Below are 19,626 nucleotides of genomic sequence, written 5' to 3' on the forward strand. Positions count from 1 at the left end.
GTATGCTGATTTTTAAATAAATAAGTTAAAAATTACTTTAACTTTTATAGAGCAGGGTTCGCAGTGCATACAGCTGATGATCCGCAACTCACCCCCTTTATCCATTCACAATACTTACCACTCACTAGAAAAATGGTATGGGCACAATTTTGCATATGCAGTAGTGAAAATACTGAGAAACAGACTTTACTGGGGACTGCACATTGGCCTCACCTCAACAACTGCAGTGGGGAGTTGAAAAACAAGCACTGTGGGCAATGACACATTGCCCAAATAAATTCAGAGGCTGGCCACTGCTTCTCTAAGGAAAGAATGGCACCCAATTTAGAGCCATTCTACAATAGTGATATTTAGCAATATAAGTCAATTTCAAACATGTAATTTCACCAGTAATGTGTAAAAATCTCAGAGCATTCTGATTTTAATGTACACATTCATTTTCATGGGGTTTCTAGTATGTGTTTTACATATAGAACATGTATTCAAATAAATGGGCACATTCAAATAAACAGACACCTTAAAACCAAAATTAAATCACTGCCTATACACATTTCCACTACTACTCAAACAAGCTAATTAAAAATACTCATATTTTGCCACCCTGCTGGAGTGGAATAGAAGGGTGGCATGTTCCAAATGAATTTGAATTTTTTACCACATGCCTGTATCTCCACAGCAGAGTTCATTTACATAGAAACATGGAATTTAACAGCAGATAAAAACCATTGGCCCATCTAGTATATCCTAAACATGTACACACTTACAGACTATGGATTTTTTTTTTTTTATCAAGAGCCAATTGGTCCTGGATCACAGATTTCCTGACAGCAAGGAAACAGGTGGTGAAAGCTGGTGCGTTCACGTCCAGCACATGCCCTTTAAGGATGTGTCCTCTCCCCCCTGCTCTTCTCCCTATACACTAACGACTGCACCTCTGCAGAACAATCAGTAAAAAATCATAACATTTGCAGACAACTTAATTAATTCTTGTTGCTGTGGAAAATCAGGCACTAGGAAACACAGAACTTGTAGGATAGTTTGGAATACACCCTACAACTCCAGCAGGGTTTACAAATGTTGCATTATTCCTCTCTAGTCCTTTGGATGGAGGTTTAACATATTGTTTCTTTTATTCATTCATTTATTCATTTTAAATGCATTTATTCATTTTCAGGGCACTACCATATGAAATGGCACACAAATAACTAGTGAAGGTGGCTTCAATATACAAAGATGCAGTACAGTACTTATGTAGTGAATGTGTTCTTGTTGTTCCTCAAACCTGGCTATGAAATGCAAGTCCAAAGTGACCAACCACAATAGCCATTTGTGTAGGCATGCCAATAAATATTTACAATTCAACTTTATTACATTGTCTATTGATAATTTTACATTTACAGTGTCATTGGCTTTGTATTGTTTGCTTATAGTTTACATATAAGTGTCAATTCTTATTTCATGGTCAACTTTATACAGTACCTAAGGCACTGGGGAAATATAAAAGCATCAAACTGACAAGAAGATGAAAAGTGATGTTGCTAAATATCAACAATAACAATCTCTGAAGCCCCAGGCTTTCTCATGTGCTCTCAATATACATTTATTTCCTACTTGAAATTTACAACCAGGTCTGGTTCATAAGTAAAGCAGACCATGCAGACAATCATTTTTTTAAAATAAATTAACACACATATATATATATATATATATATTCTACTATCTGCTAGTCTACCTGGTGAGAGGAAGAAGTCACACAGAGAGACTCCTTTTTACTTTTTCTGGATATACGATTATGCATCAATTTATCAGGTTCACATAAATATAATGTAATAGGGAAGGAACATTGGAGTAGTCCATAAACCCCTTAGGTCATTTCTGCTAACTAATATCAATATACTATTAATTTGGATCAGTCCCCCTGAAGACACAGGGAGCTAGGAGGTTTTCCTTGCACGTCTAAAGAAACAAGGACACACTGATAATAATTTTTTCTTAAAGATAACTGCACCTTCCTGAAATTGAGGATTTCTCCCTCAAATTTTTGGAGATATTAGTCCTTAAAGATTTGTGAGATTGTTCCCCTGATGAAGTCATTGTAGACGAAACGCGTTGGAATATTATTATCGTTTCTGTTTCATCTGTGATAACACACTGAAGATCTTAATAAACGAATATTGGATGAACTTCTCTGGTCTGCTTCACTAGTACTGGATCACCTGAATTATGGACATTATGTTTATGTTTTAGGCGCCATATCACAATTGGATATTATATTGGATAATATATTGGATATATTAGAGAGAAAAAAAAACGCCTTCTCCATTTTGGTAGGAATAGTTTTCTCTGTGCAATATAAGTACACTGGTCCAAGGTCACTGGAACCAGTTTATTTTTTGGGGACCCTTTTACAGCAAGTTGTGATAACCCAGCTTGTAGCAGCCTTGTGATATTATACATCTTTTTATTTATTTATTTTTACACCGCAAATTAGATTTAAATTTGGACACACTTCACCCAAATCTAACTCTTTGTGCATATTTTACATTTGCCCCACATGCTGTGTACATGGTTTTGTCCAGGTGCACAGTGGGTATGGGTCATAGGGTTGACAAAAGGAAGGTTGACATGCACTGGGTCGACCACTGAAGGTCGACATGTATCACTGTTGACACACGCATTAGGTTGACATGGGAAAAGGTCGACAGTCAGGGCTGCCATCAGAAATTGTGGGCCCGGCAATATACTGACAATATAGGAAGGCCCCTGCCGCCCTCTCTCGATATATAATGATTTATTTTATTACCTGTCCTTTTCATTACCAGCCCACGGGCAGTGCAAGGGGTGGCTGGGTTGCATGTGTGCTGTCACTGTGCAGCACCGCTCCTCTCTCCAGTGTCCAGGCTCGTGACAGAGACAGGTGCACAGTGCCACCTCCGCTTCTGCCTCGCGCGGCGTGATGTAATTACATCACGCTGCACGGTGGGGGCTTCCTGTGGAGGGCTCCCGGCTTCCAGCTGGCGTGCCGCTGATAATGAATTCTGCCCTGTTGACAGTCAAAAGGTTGGTCGGGCACACTATTTTATTCTCCCACCACGCCCTACTGCCCTACTGGATGGTAGGGCATGAAATCCCGCTGGATGGTAGGGCATGAAATACCGCCTGGTGGTAAACAAAAGTGAAAAAAACCATTTTGACCTTTCGACTGTCGACCTAGCTCATGTCGACCTAATGTCCCTGTTGACCTAACCCCATGTCAACCATCAGACATGTCAACCTTGATACATGTCTACCATCAGTGGATGACCCAATGCATGTCGACATTCCTCTCGTCGACCTAGTGACCGCATTCCTGCAGAGTAACTTGCGTTTGTATGCTTTTCTCAGAATCAGGCCCTATTGCTGGAAAAACAACATAATAGACATGAATGGTGGGATGCGCATTATCGTTCCTCAGTACTGTGCATGCCCCCAGCTTCTATGGGCTGCTTCGGCAGATGACAGGCACCAGGTCTGGCACATGGGGAGTATTGGCCTCAGTACACATACCCTGGATTCTATGAGACTGCCTTTTGTGTGACTGGCAGTTCAGGCTTCCAATAGGAAGTCACTGCCGGTCACAGTGAAGCCAGTGCAGTCTCACAGGCTGCATCAGCCTTCACTTATTCAGAGCACAGTGGAGGATTTTCCTGGGGGTACTCTCCCAACAACTTTGGAGTTTACATGTACTCTCTTATCGCAATGTTCCTACCTCTGCTTTATAACCTGTCCTTACATTTGAACTTGCATCCTAGTTTATTTTAACTAGTCAGTGACATTATACATTAGAGATGAGCGGGTCCGGAGCTCCGGGATCCGCCAGACCCGAATATGGTGATCCGAGTCCGGATCCGAACCGGCTCGGGAGTTCCCGCCTGAATCCCGGACCGAAAACGAGGCAAAACGTCATCATCATCGTCGGATTCTCGCGGGATCTGGATTCTATATAAGACGCACGCGCGCCCCGCCATCTTCACTCCATTATAGGAGAGGGAAGAGGGTGGTTGGGATCTGTGCTACCAGTGGCGTAGCTAGGTTTGGGGAGTCCCCACCCCCCCGCCGTTAATGGGGGGGCGCCCCCCCCTCCCCGCCAAAACCAAAACCCGCAAGGGTGGTTTTGCCAAAACCAATCCAGATCAAAAAAACGAAGGGAGATCCAGATCCAGAACCAAAACCAAGACCCGAAAAAGTGCCCGCCGCTCATCTCTATTATACATATGTATTATCTACATGAAAGGCTTTGCTGCAAATATTGCCTTTTGCTTTTATCTGGTATTTTAGCGACTCTTTGGACTTTAATTTTATACTGCTTTTACTTTACTCTGTGTTTTGACAGTGCAATATTCTCCCGTGCAGTTTGCGGCCAGTAATGACAAGAGGGAGAGGGCCCCCTGTCTAAAGTGACGCGGGCCCCCCCCGAAGGCTTAATCCGGCCCTGGATGGACTAACACCTTTTTTCAACCTTAATTACTACGTTACTATTGTATGTATGTAAATGCAATAACTACACCCCTCTACCAAAATAATAAAAAAACAATACCAGAAGCAAATACATGCATTGCATTTTAAGGAACTGTTATACAAAAAGCAAACATTTCACTGTGTTGTTAATAAGAACATTGTACCAATAATAGCTTAGGGCAATCAACGTACCAGTGACAGCTAAGGCCATGTATCAGCAATATCAAAAAGATGGCAAAAGAAAAAAATATGTTGAGTTATTAAATGTGAAATATTGACAGCACATTTCACTGCATAATTCTCCAACAGTAGCTTTTAAAATAAATGTTTGTCTACTGTTTCAGTTGTCGGCTTACATTCTACATTGTTTTCTTCTTGTACAGATTTCAAATATGAATTATTGATGGTTATATTTATATTCATTTTAAAATATTCAAGTCTGATTTACATACCCAGCAGAATCACCAAAATCTTTTCCATTTACAGAGTCAGAGCACAGAGATAATTCTTCAGATCCTTTAAAGCCATCTTCACATTGCATATCACTCAAAGTGCAGAACGATTCGACACGTTGCTCTATAACACAAGAAAAACATAACAACTTTATCACATGACTGATTTAACTTTCAAAATACATTAAAAACCTGTAACAACACTATGTCAGAGTAAAGGCCCATACACACTGGGTGACTTTGAGCTGAAAGCCGCTCAAAACAGCAACATTGACGGGAAAGCCGCTCATCTGCTGTTATTGCTAGCAGATGAGCGGCTTTGAGGGCGGCTTTGCATAGCTGCCCCCCGCTGATGGCGCCAGGCAAAGGGAAAGCGGCACTGTGTGTGTATGCACTGAGCGGCGGCTCCCCCCCCCCCCAGCGATGACAGCGGTCATCGCTGTCCATACACACTGGGCATAATCGCCCAGTGTGTATGGACCTTAACATAGACAACGGTGGGCAGTAGTGATCACAGACAGGCTCATGTTCTCCATCTGCAAATTTTGGATATGCAAGCAAATTTGCAGTTGTCCATTAAAGGGCAGAATCTTCTATTCCAGATCTGAATATAAGAATTTTAAATGTATAATAATAATTACAGCAACAATAATGACATCATCTTAACCCCTTCCCGACATTTGACGTACATTTACGTCATGGCCGGGATGTACTTCCCGACGCATGGCATAAATGTACGTCATGGCTTTAAACTGTCACCGCGTCTATAGACGCGGTGACAGTTTAAACATGTCTGCTGTCCCTGACAGCAGACATGTCCCTGCATGCCCAGGGGGGGAGGCATCGCCTCCACCCCGTCGGCGATCGCTGTGATTGGCTGTTCAAATGTGAACAGCCAATTACAGCGTTTTCTGTGTACCGGCGAATAACGTTCGCCGGTGACACAGGGATCGGTGGTGATTGGTGCTGTAAAGTACAGCACCAATCACCACGGGGTGTAAGGGTGACACTGGTGTCACCCCACCTCACCCCACCCGCCCCCAAAGGCCGTGATTGGTTTGTCGGACCGACGGACCAATCACAGCCATGGAGGGTGATTTAAACTAACGGTGACTGCACTGCAGACGCCATTCCGGTCTGGAATTGCGTGCAGTGCGGTCACCGTGCCTATCTGCCGTGATATACTGACCTGATCCTTGCAAATACTTACCTGATCACCTGATCACTGCTTGTAGCGTGCTGGATGCTTCCTGGATCTGACTTCTTGTGACTTCCTGTGTTGTGCTGCTGCTGCTGCAGTGTGATAGAGTTATAGATAGAGAGATAGAGAGAGATAGAGAGAGATAGAGAGAGATAGTGACAGAGAGTGCTATATTTTGTGTCTGCTGCCCCCCCCCCCCCCCTGTTGTGCTGATCAGTATATCTGTGCTGATCAGCAACTTTTTGGGGGTGCTGGTTTTTTTTTATATATATATACAGCTGTGCTGCGTGTGCAACTGACTGCTGCCCCCCCTTTTGTGCTGATCAGTATAAATTAACTGATCAGCAACTTTTTGGGGGTGCAGTGCTGCTGCTGCAGTGTCATAGAGTGATAGATAGTGAGAGATAGAGTGATAGAGAGAGATAGTGACAGAGAGTGATAGAGAGTGCTATATTTTGTGTCTGCTACCCCCCCTTTTGTGCTGATCAGTATATCTGTGCTGAACAGCAACTTTTTGGGTGTGCAGGTTTTTTTTTTTATATATATAACTGTCAGTGCTGCTGCTGCAGTGTAATAGAGTGATAGATAGTGATAGATAGTGAGAGATAGAGAGATAGAGAGAGATAGTGACAGAGAGTGATAGAGAGTGCTATATTTTGTGTCTGCTACCCCCCCTTTTGTGCTGATCAGTATATCTGTGCTGAACAGCAACTTTTTGGGTGTGCAGGTTTTTTTTTTATATATATAACTGTCAGTGCTGCTGCTGCAGTGTCATAGAGTGATAGATAGTGATAGATAGTGAGAGATAGAGAGATAGAGAGAGATAGTGACAGAGAGTGATAGAGAGTGCTATATTTTGTGTCTGCTACCCCCCCTTTTGTGCTGATCAGTATATCTGTGCTGAACAGCAACTTTTTGGGTGTGCAGGGTTTTTTTTTATATATATAACTGTCAGTGCTGCTGCTGCAGTGTCATAGAGTGATAGATAGTGATAGATAGTGAGAGATAGAGAGATAGAGAGAGATAGTGACAGAGAGTGATAGAGAGTGCTATATTTTGTGTCTGCTACCCCCCCTTTTGTGCTGATCAGTATATCTGTGCTGAACAGCAACTTTTTGGGTGTGCAGGTTTTTTTTTTAATATATATAACTGTCAGTGCTGCTGCTGCAGTGTCATAGAGTGATAGATAGTGATAGATAGTGAGAGTTCGAGAGAGATAGTGACAGAGAGTGATAGAGAGTGCTATATTTTGTGTCTGCTACCCCCCCTTTTGTGCTGATCAGTATATCTGTGCTGATCAGCAACTTTTTGGGGGTGCAGGTTTTTTTTATATATATACCTGTCAGTTGCTGCCAGTTGCACTGTCAGTTGCACCAAAGGTTGTGCACCTGCTGCCCCTCACTGGTAATCAGTGTCGCATCACTGATCACCTTTTTTTTTTTTTTGAGGGTGCTGTGGGGTCTTTTTTAATTTTTTTTTTTACACACACTGTGATTTTGTGGGTGTCCTGTGGCCACTGTGCGCTGATCAGTGACGTACATCACTGATCAGCTTTTTCGGCACAGGGTTGATCTATTTTTTTTTTTTCTGCACTACATACACACTACACACTACATACCCCCCCGGGTTGAAATAAAGTTTGTACCCACCCTACACTATACACGTGTTGAAACATTTCACTACCAGAAACACAAAAATAAAAATGGCATCCCAAATGTCATCCCAGTCATCCAGAAGAATGTATTCAGCGGAGGAGGCATATGCCATGCTTGCCTCTGACTCTGACACAGCCAGTGAGGCAAGCGGGGAATTTGAAGGATTCATCTTAAGCTCCTCTTCCTCCTCTAGTGATGAGGGACCCCCTCAAAGACGCCCCCGTAGAGCAGCTGAGACCCCCCCCCAATAATTGATCTCGTATGGACCCCACCACCAGACAATTTTGAGCCCCAGGTTCCTGAGTTTTTGGCCATCCCAGGAATCCAATTTGATTCCACAGGTCTCAGAGAAATTGACTTTTTCAAATTATTTTTCTCTGATGATTTTATAAATTTAATGGTGGACCAAACTAATTTATATGCCCAGCAGTTTATTGCTCAAAACCCCACATCATCATTTGCTAGGTGGACCCCTGTAGATGCAGTAGAGATGATGACGTTTTGGGGTCTGGTGTTTCATATGGGCATAGTAAAAAAGCCAGAAATTAGGCAATATTGGAGTACAGATGTTCTGTACAGCACCCCACTTTACCGTATGGCCATGACCCGGACTCGTTTTGAGTTAATCCTTAAATTTTTGCATTACAACGATAATGCACAGTGCCCACCCAGAGATGATCCCACCTTTGACCGGCTATTCAAAGTCAGGCCGGTCATTGATCATTTCAGTGCCAAATTTCCAGAGATGTACATCCCAGATAAATTCATTTGCATAGACGAGTCCCTTATACATTTTAAAGGAAGGGTTAAATTCCGCCAGTACCTTCCCAGTAAGAGGGCAAGGTATGGCATAAAAATGTATAAGCTGTGTGAAAGCACCTCAGGGTACACTCACAGGTTTAGGGTATATGAAGGGAAGGATTCAAGAATTGAACCGCCAGAATGCCCCCCCTCCCTCGTAGGTGTTAGTGGAAAAATTGTCTGGGATTTAGTGCACCCCTTCCTGGATAAAGGTTATCACCTCTATGTGGATAACTTTTACACTAGCATCCCCCTGTTTAAGGCCCTTGGTTCAAGAGGTACAGCAGCTTGCGGTACTGTGCGCAAGAACCAAAGAGGCCTCCCAAAAACGCACATTGCCCAAGTAATGAGAAGGGGTGAAAGCAGGGCACAATCCACCGAAAATATGTTGTTGGTCAAATATAAGGACAAGAGGGATGTCCTTATACTGACAACAATTCACGGAGACAGTACCACCTCCGTCCCTGTACGAGGTACCAGTACCCACACCTCAAAACCTAATTGTATCCTGGATTACAATAAGTACATGGGCGGAGTGGATCTTTCAGATCAGGTACTGAAGCCGTACAGTGCCCTGCGGAAAACAAAAATCTGGTACAAGAAGCTGGCCGTGTATATCATCCAGATGGCACTGTATAACGCTTACGTGCTATTCCGTTCTACCAGCCAGAGGGGGACATTTATGCACTTTCAAGAGGAAGTCATAAAGAGCCTAATATTTGGGAACCAGCAGGCAGAGGGCCCCAGTACTTCTAGTACTGGCCCCCGTATTGTACCAGGGCAGCATTTTAGTGATGAAATCCCCTCCACTGGAAAAAAGGGCATTACACAAAAAAGGTGCAAAGTTTGCTATAAAAAGGGAATAAGAAAGCAAACTATTTTCCAGTGTGACACTTGCCCCGACAAACCCGGCCTATGTATAAAGGAGTGTTTTAAAATATACCACACATCTATGGATTATTAGGTTCATCATTTCACCGTGCTTCGGGGGTCTTGCTAATGCCACATAGCACCCACCATTCATTCCACCAGAATCTGAGCCGCAAAATCCAAAAATCACTCCTTCCCTTCTGAGTCCTGCCATGCACCCAACTGGTATTTTTTGGTCACATGTGAGGCATTGCCGTACTCGGGAGAAATTGGGGCACAGATTTTGGGGTGCTTTTTCTCCTTCATACCTTATGAAAATGAAAAATTTTGAGCCAGAACTGCATTTTTGTGTAAAAAAATGTAATTTTTCATTTGCACAGCCCAGTTGTATCAAAATTGGTGAAACCCCTGGGGGTTTGAAATGTACACTTTACCCCTAGATGAATTCCTTGATGGGTGTAGTTTGCAAAATGGGGTCACTTGTGGGGGGGTTCCACTGTATTGGTGCTTTGGGGGTCTTGCTAATGCGACATAGCACCCACCAAAATTCCACCAGAATCTGTGCTGCAAAATCCAAATATCACTCCTTCCCTTCTGAGTCCTGCCATTTTTTGGTCACACATGAAGCATTGCCGTACTCGGGAGAAATTGGGGCACAGATTTTGGGGTGCTTTTTCTCCTTCATACCTTATGAAAATGAAAAATTTTGAGCCAGAACTGCATTTTTGTGAAAAAAAATTTAATTTTTCATTTGCACAGCCCAGTTGTATCAAAATTGGTGAAACCCCTGGGGGTTTGAAATGTACACTATACCCCTAGATGAATTCCCTGAGGGGTGTAGTTTGCAAAATGGGGTCACTTGTGGGGGGGTTCCACTGTATTGGTGCTTTGGGGGTCTTGCTAATGCGACATAGCACCCACCAACATTCCACCAGAATCTGTGCTGCAAAATCCAAATATCACTCCTTCCCTTCTGAGTCCTGCCATTTTTTGGTCACACATGAAGCATTGCCGTACTCGGGAGAAATTGGGGCACAGATTTTGGGGTGCTTTGTCTCCTTCATTCCTTGTGAAAATGAAAAATTTTGAGCCAGAACTGCATTTTTGTGTAAAAAATTTAATTTTTCATTTTCACTGCCCAGTTGTACCACAATTGGTGAAACCCCTGGGGGTTTGAAATGTACATTATACCCCTAGATGAATTCCCTGAGGGGTGTAGTTTGCAAAATGGGGTCACTTGTGGGGGGGTTCCACTGTATTGGTGCTTTGGGGGTCTTGCTAATGCGACATAGCACCCACCAACATTCCACCAGAATCTGTGCTGCAAAATCCAAATATCACTCCTTCCCTTCTGAGTCCTGCCATTTTTTGGTCACACATGAAGCATTGCCGTACTCGGGAGAAATTGGGGCACAGATTTTGGGGTGCTTTGTCTCCTTCATTCCTTGTGAAAATGAAAAATTTTGAGCCAGAACTGCATTTTTGTGTAAAAAATTTAATTTTTCATTTTCACTGCCCAGTTGTACCACAATTGGTGAAACCCCTGGGGGTTTGAAATGTACATTATACCCCTAGATGAATTCCCAGAGGGGTGTAGTTTGCAAAATGGGGTCACTTGTGGGGGGCTTCCACTGTATTGGTGCTTTGGGGGTCTTGCTAATGCGACATAGCACCCACCAAAATTCCACCAGAATCTGAGCTGCAAAATACAAAAATCACTCCTTCCCTTCTGAGTCCTGCCATGCACCCAAATGGTATTTTTTGGTCACATGTGAGGCATTGCCGTACTCGGGAGAAATTGGGGCACAGATTTTGGGGTGCTTTGTCTCCTTCATTCCTTGTGAAAATGAAAAATTTTGAGCCAGAACTGCATTTTTGTGTAAAAAAATGTAATTTTTCATTTGCACAGCCCAGTTGTATCAAAATTGGTGAAACCCCTGGGGGTTTGAAATGTACACTATACCCCTAGATGAATTCCCTGAGGGGTGTAGTTTGCAAAATGGGGTCACTTGTGGGGGGCTTCCACTGTATTGGTGCTTTGGGGGTCTTGCTAATGCGACATAGCACCCACCAAAATTCCACCAGAATCTGAGCTGCAAAATACAAAAATCACTCCTTCCCTTCTGAGTCCTGCCATGCACCCAAATGGTATTTTTTGGTCACATGTGAGGCATTGACGTACTCGGGAGAAATTGGGGCACAGATTTTGGGGTGCTTTGTCTCCTTCATTCCTTGTGAAAATGAAAAATTTTGAGCCAGAACTGCATTTTTGTGTAAAAAATTTAATTTTTCATTTTCACTGCCCAGTTGTACCACAATTGGTGAAACCCCTGGGGGTTTGAAATGTACATTATACCCCTAGATGAATTCCCAGAGGGGTGTAGTTTGCAAAATGGGGTCACTTGTGGGGGGCTTCCACTGTATTGGTGCTTTGGGGGTCTTGCTAATGCGACATAGCACCCACCAAAATTCCACCAGAATCTGAGCTGCAAAATACAAAAATCACTCCTTCCCTTCTGAGTCCTGCCATGCGCCCAACTGGTATTTTTTGGTCACATGTGAGGCATTGCCGTACTCGGGAGAAATTGGGGCACAGATTTTGGGGTGCTTTGTCTCCTTCATTCCTTGTGAAAATGAAAAATTTTGAGCCAGAACTGCATTTTTGTGTAAAAAAATGTAATTTTTCATTTGCACAGCCCAGTTGTATCAAAATTGGTGAAACCCCTGGGGGTTTGAAATGTACATTATACTCCTAGATGAATTCCCAGAGGGGTGTAGTTTGCAAAATGGGGTCACTTGTGGGGGGCTTTCACTGTATTGGTGCTTTGGGGGTCTTGCTAATGCGACATAGCACCCACCAAAATTCCACCAGAATCTGAGCTGCAAAATACAAAAATCACTCCTTCCCTTCTGAGTCCTGCCATGCACCCAAATGGTATTTTTTGGTCACATGTGAGGCATTGCCGTACTCGGGAGAAATTGGGGCACAGATTTTGGGGTGCTTTGTCTCCTTCATTCCTTGTGAAAATAAAAAATTTTGAGCCAGAACTGCATTTTTGTGTAAAAAATTTAATTTTTCATTTTCACTGCCCAGTTGTACCACAATTGGTGAAACCCCGGGGGGTTTGAAATGTACATTATACCCCTAGATGAATTCCCTGAGGGGTGTAGTTTGCAAAATGGGGTCACTTGTGGGGGGCTTCCACTGTATTGGTGCTTCGGGGGTCTTGCTAATGCGACATAGCACCCACCAAAATTCCACCAGAATCTGAGCTGCAAAATACAAAAATCACTCCTTCCCTTCTGAGTCCTGCCATGCACCCAAATGGTATTTTTTGGTCACATGTGAGGCATTGCCATACTCGGGAGAAATTTGGGCACAGATTTTGGGGTGCTTTGTCTCCTTCATTCCTTGTGAAAATGAAAAATTTTGAGCCAGAACTGCATTTTTGTGTAAAAAAATGTAATTTTTCATTTGCACAGCCCAGTTGTATCAAAATTGGTGAAACCCCTGGGGGTTTGAAATGTACACTATACCCCTAGATGAATTCCCTGAGGGGTGTAAGTTGCAAAATGGGGTCACTTGTGGGGGGCTTCCACTGTATTGGTGCTTTGGGGGTCTTGCTAATGCGACATAGCACCCACCAAAATTCCACCAGAATCTGAGCTGCAAAATACAAAAATCACTCCTTCCCTTCTGAGTCCTGCCATGCACCCAAATGGTATTTTTTGGTCACATGTGAGGCATTGCCGTACTCGGGAGAAATTGGGGCACAGATTTTGGGGTGCTTTGTCTCCTTCATTCCTTGTGAAAATGAAAAATTTTGAGCCAGAACTGCATTTTTGTGTAAAAAATGTAATTTTTCATTTTCACTGCCCAGTTGTACCACAATTGGTGAAACCCCTGGGGGTTTGAAATGTACATTATACCCCTAGATGAATTCCCAGAGGGGTGTAGTTTGCAAAATGGGGTCACTTGTGGGGGGCTTCCACTGTATTAGTGCTTTGGGGGTCTTGCTAATGCGACATAGCACCCACCAAAATTCCACCAGAATCTGAGCTGCAAAATACAAAAATCACTCCTTCCCTTCTGAGTCCTGCCATGCACCCAAATGGTATTTTTTGGTCACATGTGAGGCATTGCCGTACTCGGGAGAAATTGGGGCACAGATTTTGGGGTGCTTTGTCTCCTTCATTCCTTGTGAAAATGAAAAATTTTGAGCCAGAACTGCATTTTTGTGTAAAAAAATGTAATTTTTCATTTGCACAGCCCAGTTGTATCAAAATTGGTGAAACCCCTGGGGGTTTGAAATGTACATTATACCCCTAGATGAATTCCCAGAGGGGTGTAGTTTGCAAAATGGGGTCACTTGTGGGGGGCTTTCACTGTATTGGTGCTTTGGGGGTCTTGCTAATGCGACATAGCACCCACCAAAATTCCACCAGAATCTGAGCTGCAAAATACAAAAATCACTCCTTCCCTTCTGAGTCCTGCCATGCACCCAAATGGTATTTTTTGGTCACATGTGAGGCATTGCCGTACTCGGGAGAAATTGGGGCACAGATTTTGGGGTGCTTTGTCTCCTTCATTCCTTGTGAAAATGAAAAATTTTGAGCCAGAACTGCATTTTTGTGTAAAAAATTTAATTTTTCATTTTCACTGCCCAGTTGTACCACAATTGGTGAAACCCCTGGGGTTTGAAATGTACATTATACCACTAGATGAATTCCCTGAGGGGTGTAGTTTGCAAAATGGGGTCACTTGTGGGGGGCTTCCACTGTATTGGTGCTTCGGGGGTCTTGCTAATGCGACATAGCACCCACCAAAATTCCACCAGAATCTGAGCTGCAAAATACAAAAATCACTCCTTCCCTTCTGAGTCCTGCCATGCACCCAAATGGTATTTTTTGGTCACATGTGAGGCATTGCCATACTCGGGAGAAATTGGGGCACAGATTTTGGGGTGCTTTGTCTCCTTCATTCCTTGTGAAAATGAAAAATTTTGAGCCAGAACTGCATTTTTGTGTAAAAAAAATTTAATTTTTCATTTGCACAGCCCAGTTGTATCAAAATTGGTGAAACCCCTGGGGGTTTGAAATGTACACTATACCCCTAGATGAATTCCCTGAGGGGTGTAGTTTGCAAAATGGGGTCACTTGTGGGGGGCTTCCACTGTATTGGTGCTTTGGGGGTCTTGCTAATGCGACATAGCACCCACCAAAATTCCACCAGAATCTGAGCTGCAAAATACAAAAATCACTCCTTCCCTTCTGAGTCCTGCCATGCACCCAAATGGTATTTTTTGGTCACATGTGAGGCATTGCCGTACTCGGGAGAAATTGGGGCACAGATTTTGGGGTGCTTTGTCTCCTTCATTCCTTGTGAAAATGAAAAATTTTGAGCCAGAACTGCATTTTTGTGTAAAAAATTTAATTTTTCATTTTCACTGCCCAGTTGTACCACAATTGGTGAAACCCCGGGGGGTTTGAAATGTACATTATACCCCTAGATGAATTCCCTGAGGGGTGTAGTTTGCAAAATGGGGTCACTTGTGGGGGGGTTCCTAACTTTTAACGGTACTCTTTACCTAGAAGGGCGCCCGTCGCGGGCATCGCGGGTACATTTATGTATGGCCGCGACGCGACCGACGCGATGCCCGCGATTTCCCATTGAAACCAATGTTAAACATGGAAATCGTGTCGGTCGCGTCGCGGCCGGCCATAAATGTACCCGCGATGGCCGCGACGCGATGCTCCCGATTTCCCATAGGAATCAATGTTAAAAGGCGCGATGGACCCGATTTTACTGTTAAATGGCTCAATCCACCCGATTTGGCCATAGGAATCAATGTTAAATGGGCCACAGAGCCCATTAACCCTTAAATGTCCCCCCAAATTTTTAACGCCACCCCACGATCCACGCCAACCCGAAGCGTGGCGAGCGCAGCGAGCCCGCGAGGGGCGGCGGTACGCGTCCTCCGACCTTTTCATGCCCTACTATCCACTAGGGCGTGGTGTGAGAATATAATAGTGTGGCGAGCGCAGCGAGCCACCGAGCCCGAAGCGTGGCGAGCGCAGCGAGCCCCGCGAGGGGACGCGGATACCTTCACAGGTAGACGCGTCCCCTCGCGGGCTTCACAGGTGTCCGCCTCGCCACGGACACCTGTGAAGCCCGCGAGGGGACGCGCATAACTGTGAAGGTATCCGCGTCCCCTCGCGGGGCTCGCTGCGCTCGCCACGCTTCGGGCTCGGTGGCTCGCTGCGCTCGCCACACTATTATATTCTCACACCACGCCCTAGTGGATAGTAGGGCATGAAAAGGTCGGAGGACGCGTACCGCCGCCCCTCGCGGGCTCGCTGCGCTCGCCACGCTTCGGGTTGGCGTGGATCGTGGGGTGGCGTTAAAAATTTGGGGGGACATTTAAGGGTTAATTTGGCCTATTTGGCCCCAAATCGGGTCCATTGAGGCATTTAACAGTAAAATCGCGGTCAATCTGCCGTTTTAACATTGTTCCCTATGGGAAAATCGCGGTGATCGCGGTCATCGCGGGCATCGCGGCCATCCCGATTTACCCGCGATGACCGCGATCACCGCGATTTTTACCCACGACGACCGCGATTTCAATCGCTGGCGCCCTTCTAGGTAAAGAGTACCCTTTTAGCATCTTATGGTGCCTAGAAACCTACATGGTGCCTAAAAAATAATCTCATAAAAAGGAGGCTCCAAAATCAAGTAGGTGCTCCTTCTATTATGAAGCCTGTGGTTTGGTCAACGTGCACACTAGGGCCACATATAGGATATTTATGAAAACAAAAGAATTGGGGGAATCAATTTTTAGTCACATTTCTCTAGTAAAATCTACTGTGTTCCTTAGAAAAATGTATTAAAATTGCAAATCTGCAAAAAAAATGAAATTTTGAAATTTCACCTACACTTTGTTTTAATTCCTGTGAAACACCTAAAGGGTTAACAAACTTCAAAAATGCTGTTTTGAATACTGTGAGGGGTGCAGTTTTTGAAATGGCATCATTTATGGGGGTGTCTCACATACAAGTCCCTCAAAGTCACATCAGAACTGAACTGGTCCCTAAAAAAATCAGTGTTTGAAATTTTCTTGAAAATTTGAGAATTTTCTATTCATATTTTAAGCCTCCTAGTGTCCAAAAAAATTAAAAGGAGGTTGAAATAATGATGGCAACATAAAGTAGACATATGGTCTATGTTAGTTATTAACTATTTTGAGTGGTATGATTATTTGTCTCACAAGCAGAAAATTTAACATTTTGAAAATTGCAAAATTTTCCATTTTTTTATGACATTTTGGTATTTTTCACAAAAAAACACAGACTGTATCGACGAAAATTTACCACTAACTTGAAGTACAATGTGTCACGAGAAAACAATCTCAAAATCACTGGGATAAGTAAAAGCAAAAAAAAGTTATCCCCACTTAAGTGATACATGTCAGATTTGAAAAAAAGGGCTCTGTCAGGAAGGCAAAAACAGGCTGCGGCGGGAAGGGGTTAATATACAGAATAGCTCTAAGAATCAGTTGTGACAAATATTTGTATGTTCTGAAGTTTATTTATAATTTTCACTTATATTTAAATATCAAACACACAAGCATACATATAGGGGTACAGTATTCAAGGTCAAGCAAGTATAAACAATAACAATATGTCCAGCATAGAAGGTATTACAGAGAGATGTACCCGCCTAATACGTATAATCCATAGTGGAAGAAAAGGGTCCAGCTATAGCATGGGTCGATGTGAAGGCCAGGAACCAGGACCTGCCAAGGTGCCAAACACTCACATCAGAATCAGGGGTACTGTACCAAGGACCTAGGTAAAATATAGGGTACCTAATCAGGTAGTCAGAAAAAAGGAAAAAATAGAGCTACATAAATTGAGTAACATAGAAAGGAGGAAAAGTTAAAGGGTAGAAAGACAGAGGAAGAAAAAGAAATAGGGAAAGGGAGGAGGCCAAGTACGGGTGTCAAATGTAAGTAAAGTTGAAAAAAGGAGCGTGCAGAGGACAGCTACATTTAAGTTAAATGGTCATGGTATGGATCTATGGGGGGCAGAGGCATTATATGAAAACCAAGCACTCCATATGGATAACATTTGTGGGAGGTGCTATGAAGGTAGGCTGATATTTTCTCCATGGCAACCACATACCAAACTTTAATCAATAGCTGCTGAAGTGATGGAGGATCCAGACATTTCCAATGAGTGTCAAATAAACATCTCGATGCATTCAGGATATGTACAGAACTGAAGTCACATTTGGTACTGCTTTCCTAGCACGGCGCCCGTCTCATTGATTGTATGCCTTAAGTTTAAGGTACTTAAGGCGTACAATCAACGCGATGGACCCGATTTTTTAATCTCATGGATCTTATGCATCCATAAGATGCATGAGATCCATGAGATCCATGAGATAAAAAATCGTGAGCCCCCAATAACCATTGTTAACGCCACCAGCACTATCAACGCCAACCCGAAGCATGGCGAGCGGCGGCAGTACGCGTCCTCCGACCTTTTCATACCCCCACTATCCACGTCGGCGTGGAGTTGATTTTATATAGTGTTGGCGAGCGCAGCAAGCCCCGCGAGGGGCCGCGGACTACTTTACATGTATTCCGAGTCCCCTCGCGGGGCACGCTGCGCTCGCCACGCTTCGGGCTCGCCACACTATATAGAATCAGCTCCACGCCGACGTGGATAGTGGGGGTATGAAAAGGTCGGAGGACGTGTACCGCCGACCCTCGCGGGCTCGCTGCGCTCGCCACGCTTCGGGTTGGCGTCAATAGTGGGGTGGCAATAACAATGGGGGGCCATTTCACCCATGAGGGGGGGTTAGCAATTAAAATTGGGGTTTTGGGGCCTTTTTACATTGATTCCAATGTAAAAATCTCGTTGATTGCGTCGATTGCATCATCTCATGCATCTTATGCCGCACAAACACATAAGATGCTTGCAATGTAAAAATCTCGTCAATCTCGTTGATCGCGTCGATTGCATCATCTCATGCATCTTATGCCGCACAAACGCATAAGATGCATGAGATGCTTGAGATATCAGCCCCACACATACAATCTAGATCGTGGGCACCGTGCTAGGAAAGCAGTACCTCACATTTTTATATTTCTAGCCAGTAGCAGCATGGCTACCCTTAATAAGACATTGGGCCAGATTTAGAGTTGATTCTTTTGGTGGTCGTCAATCTGTGCCTTTATGCAAATGATTTACTTAAGGTGCCCATACACAGAGCTTTTTGTGCTTACAATTCGATGTGCGCTCCTACAAGTATACATGTAATACCTGGTCCCCATATCGCCCCCCCCCCCCTCCACCTTGCTGGGACCCTTAGCCCCTCCCCTACTAGGTACACTTGGCACTTGCATTTATTGGGCGCACACAGTCTTACTGGGTTTAGTAAGAACCCTCTCTCCTTGACTTAGTAATTTATTAAGCCAACAGCGTTTGTTGGGATGAATGCACCTTGCCCGCAGCACCCCAAGCAAAAGCTTTACCCATCAACCCCTTGAATAAATAACCATACTAGTAAAATATATTCTGGGCTGTATTCAATGCTGGGGGTGAGCTGTGACAGCGAACCCCTACTGTATTTTTTTAAATCAAGGGTGTTACTTTGGAAGACTGGGTACCAAAAGGCACAAACATTACTACAAAAATTATCTAGCAATTTTGTGGGAAAGAATCAAAAGAAAGAGGCCAGAGTTATGGTCAAATGGTTTCATCCTCTATCAGGACAACGCACCAGCCTGGAACTCTCTGTGAGTTTGGCTGAGAAACAGATTGCAGTGCTAGAACACCCTCTATTCTTAACAGACGTAGCACTGTGGGCCTTATTCTGATCTGTGCTCGGTACAAATTTGTTCTTAAAATGGGCAAAACCATGTGCACTGCAGGTGGGGCAGATGTAACATGTATAGAGAGAGAGTTAGGTTTGTGTGAGTTATTTTGTTTCTGTGCAGGGTAAATACTGGCTGCATTATTTTTACACTGCAATTTAGATTTCAGTTTCAGCACACCCCACCCAAATTTAATTCTCTTTGCACAGGTTACATCTGCTCCACCTGCACTGCACATGGTTTTGACCATTTTCCAAACAAATTTGTAC

At 43.8% G+C, this 19,626-nt stretch overlaps 1 protein-coding gene across 3 annotated transcripts in view; it reads right to left on the reverse strand.

The window, feature by feature from the left end:
• SIPA1L2 (signal induced proliferation associated 1 like 2) overlaps nucleotides 1-19,626 on the reverse strand; it is a 348,073-nt gene that overhangs the window by 14,216 nt on the left and 314,231 nt on the right. For all 3 annotated transcript variants that reach the window (XM_083176266.1, XM_083176268.1, XM_083176267.1), the window contains one exon: nucleotides 4,950-5,073. In XM_083176266.1, the coding sequence (XP_083032392.1) occupies nucleotides 4,950-5,073 (124 nt within the window). The remainder of the gene's footprint in view (nucleotides 1-4,949; nucleotides 5,074-19,626) is intronic.

The sequence above is a fragment of the Crinia signifera genome, chromosome 3 (genome assembly GCF_055691185.1).
Source record: "Crinia signifera chromosome 3, ASM5569118v1, whole genome shotgun sequence".
Lineage (NCBI taxonomy): Eukaryota > Metazoa > Chordata > Amphibia > Anura > Myobatrachidae > Crinia > Crinia signifera.